The sequence below is a fragment of the Etheostoma spectabile genome, chromosome 20 (assembly GCF_008692095.1).
Source record: "Etheostoma spectabile isolate EspeVRDwgs_2016 chromosome 20, UIUC_Espe_1.0, whole genome shotgun sequence".
Classification (NCBI taxonomy): Eukaryota; Metazoa; Chordata; class Actinopteri; order Perciformes; family Percidae; genus Etheostoma; species Etheostoma spectabile.
Genome location: NC_045752.1, coordinates 3,822,521 through 3,825,801, shown reverse-complemented (window position 1 = coordinate 3,825,801; position 3,281 = coordinate 3,822,521). Strand labels below are relative to the sequence as shown.

Sequence of the window (3,281 nt, the reverse complement as noted above, 5' to 3'; positions counted from 1 at the left end):
CAGGACAGTTTTAGTGGAAAAAAAGACAACTTCTATTAGTAGTATCTGATAGTGAATGAAGTCATTGTTCTCACTTCTCATAGCAGTGGATATCTCCTTCTGGAATCTGTCAGCCATCGTCTGAAAGAGAAAACACCCAGAGAGACAGAAAGGAAAGGAGATGGGGGAAAGAGAGAGTGAATGGGTGGTAAGTTAAAGTATCTTAACCTCTTCAGTAAGTATGCCATCGGGGGTATCTTTAGATCTAAATTAACATTCAGTAATTCACCAGGGACCTTGTTGTTGGCCCCATAAATCATACAGTCCTCCCTGTAGGTCAACAAATCTGTCATCTGTTGCCCTGTAATAGCAGCAGCATTGCCCTTTGGGTGAGTCAGTGTAATATAGATGTGATGTGGAGTTTCCCCAATTCTAATCAGTGGTGTCTGAGGAAGGCAAGGCAAGGCAGCTTTATTTGTATAGCACATTTCAGCAACAGGGCAATTCAAAGTGCTTTACACAAAATCATTGAAACAGATAAAACCAAGTACAAAACGTTAAAAGTCATAAGCATTAAAAATCAATAAGACACATGAATAGACAGTTAAAAACAAAATAGAAACATTAGGACACATAAAACACAAGAATAAAAGTTACAGTGCAGATAAGAAAGAAATGAGCATTCATTTAAAGAAAGGCAGCAAAAAAGAAAGTCTTCAGCCTTGATTTAAAAGAACTGAGAGTAGCAGCGGATCTGAGGTTTCGGGAGTTTATTCCAGATATGAGGAGCATAGAAACGAAAGCTGCTTCACCCTGTTTAGTTCTGACTCTGGGACAGAAAGTAGACCGTCCCAGATGACCTGAGAGGTCTGGGGGGGTCATAGTGTAGTAGCAGATCAGAAATGTGTTTGGCCTAAACCGTTAAGGGATTATAAACTAGCAAGAGTACTTTGAAATCAATTCTTTGAGACACAGGAAGCCAGTGTAAAGACTTCGAACTGGAGTGATGTGATCCAGTCTCTTGGTCTAGTGAGGACGAGCAGCAGCGTTCTGAATCAGCTGTAGTGTCTGATTGATTTTTTAGGGAGACCTGTAAAGACCCGTTACAGTAGTCAAGTCTACTGAAGATGAAAGCATGGACCAGTTTTTCCAAGTCCTGTTGACACATAAGTCCTAACCCTTGATATGTTCTTAAGGTGATAGTAGGGACTTTGTATTGTCTTAATGGGCTGTTAAAGTTCAGGTCTGAGTCATGACTACACCCAGATTTCTGGCTTGTCTGTTGTTTTTAACATTGTTGTTTGAAGCTGAGCGCGACTTTTAATCGTTCCTCTTTTTTTCCAAAAATAACTACCTCAGTTTTTTCTTATTTAATTTCAGAAAGTTCTGGCACATCCAGTCGTTAATTTGTTTGATGCAGTTAGTCAGTTTTGTATGGACTATAGTCCCCTGGCGATAAGGTTATGTAAATTGTGTGTCAGCGCGCATAACTATGGTAACTTATTTTGTTTTTCTCCATAATCTGAGCCAGTGGAAGCATGTAGATGTTAAACAGAAGAGGCCCCAGAATGGAAGGAACTGCATGTAATGTAAAAAAAAAAAAAAAGAGATAGGTAAAAATCACTGCAGCCCTGTGGATAGAACTTGTATTGTGTGGACAATACAGTGAAAAGTGGTCACTGGTGTCTTAAATAATATAAAAACAACTTTCTCGCACATAGAATTTTGTTATCCGGCCACACAAATTAAAGTGACATTTAAAAAAAAAAAAAAAGAAACTGAAATAATGCAAAACCTTCTCTATGTGGAAGTGGAGCTGTTGCGTGACTTGCCAACAGGGGTCGCTCTTCTTGTCCTGCGCTGCGTCTTCGATCACGGCGTGCGGATTTGCGTTAATCAGACAGGACACGCTACTGCGGGAGAAACTCTCCTGCATCTGTCAACGTAAAAGATGAAAAAAAAAACTAAAATTAAATCGTTAAGTATTATCTCGATAGCACTTGACTGTAGGCTAATGATTTTTTTCTTTTCTTTCTACAACTCACATTTGAGACTCCAACACAAGCAAAATACATGTGGCCTTTGGTTTCCACAATATGGTGCCAACACATAATCATTGTAATAAAACAACACATTTTCACAGTTATATAGTCCCTCGGTTATTAAGCCAAATGCACAGTAGGCCTTTTGGCACAGGTGGATGCCAATTTTAGTGCAATAACAGGTCACAGGTGTGCATGAGGTGATGAGGGCGTTGCTACTTGGATTTACCCAATCAGAGCTCAGCACCGGATCTATCAGTTTTTTCATAATGTCTGCTCACATCTGAAAATATGTTGTTTTTGGGTGTCACAACCCCTGAGTCCTAACTAGTCTCATTTCCTGCCATTGTTTTCTGTTATCTACACTCCCAACTTTCTCCTCTCTCATAGTCCAGCTTTAAAAAAAAAACAACCTCATATACATATTTAATTCTTGAAGTAACAGGAACTAGTAGAATATTCAAATTGATAATCAATTCATGGGCTAATTTCTAATGAGATTGTCCTAGACCTTCCTTATACTGTTCTACAATGGCCTGCTTATTAATGTGTAGGGTAATAAACCGTGAGCTCACGGTGGTGTATTTATGTCACATTAGTCGTATGGAGACTTTTAAAATGATCTCAATGGTATGGTTTCCCTGTAAAAGTAATGGTAGACTAATCACTTTGAAAAAAAATACTGTCAAATCTCGCATTTCCCCTTTAAGATGGCAGTGACTTTTGATGCCATCATTATCTGTTAGATTGAGGTGGGAGGACAAACGCCTATCTTACCGTGCTCAGGACCTTGTTGAAGTACAGGAAACTGAGGGCAACCGCGGTGGTCTGCAGGAGGACTGCTGCGAGCAGGATGAGCCCCAGACTCTGGAGAGACACAGAGACGGCCATGTCCCAGCCCGGCGTGAGTATGACACCCAGATAAGTTCCGAGGAGCAAGAAAACACTTCCAGCAGCGAGGACAAGTCAGATCAAGCTCTGCTGCATTTCTGCTCTGAAGGCAGGGGGAGGGAGGAGGGAGGGAGTGAGAGAGAGGGAGGGAGGGAGGATAACAACAGCCTCAATATGTCACTGTTATTAGGTAGAAATTATAATTTGTACATCCAGTTTCATGACGCCTTCAAGTGCTGTCGGAAATGTGGAAACTTTGAGCTGAGAGCACATGTAACCTACCACCCAAACGAGACAGTGATCTGGACTTTTTCTATGCTTTAAATCAGGGGTCTTCAACGTTTTCCAGGCCAAGGACCCCCAAACTGA

General features: G+C 40.8%; 1 protein-coding gene across 1 annotated transcript in view; it reads right to left on the bottom strand.

The window, feature by feature from the left end:
* LOC116670496 (tumor necrosis factor ligand superfamily member 10) overlaps positions 1-3,079 on the bottom strand; it is an 8,655-nt gene extending 5,576 nt beyond the window's left edge. The window contains exons 1-3 of the mRNA XM_032501055.1: positions 2,799-3,079; positions 1,775-1,915; positions 75-120 (exon numbers count right to left, since the gene is read on the bottom strand). Of these exons, the coding sequence (XP_032356946.1) occupies positions 75-120; positions 1,775-1,915; positions 2,799-2,912 (301 nt within the window). The 5' untranslated portion in view covers positions 2,913-3,079. The remainder of the gene's footprint in view (positions 1-74; positions 121-1,774; positions 1,916-2,798) is intronic.
* Between the last annotated feature and the right edge of the window lie 202 nt (positions 3,080-3,281).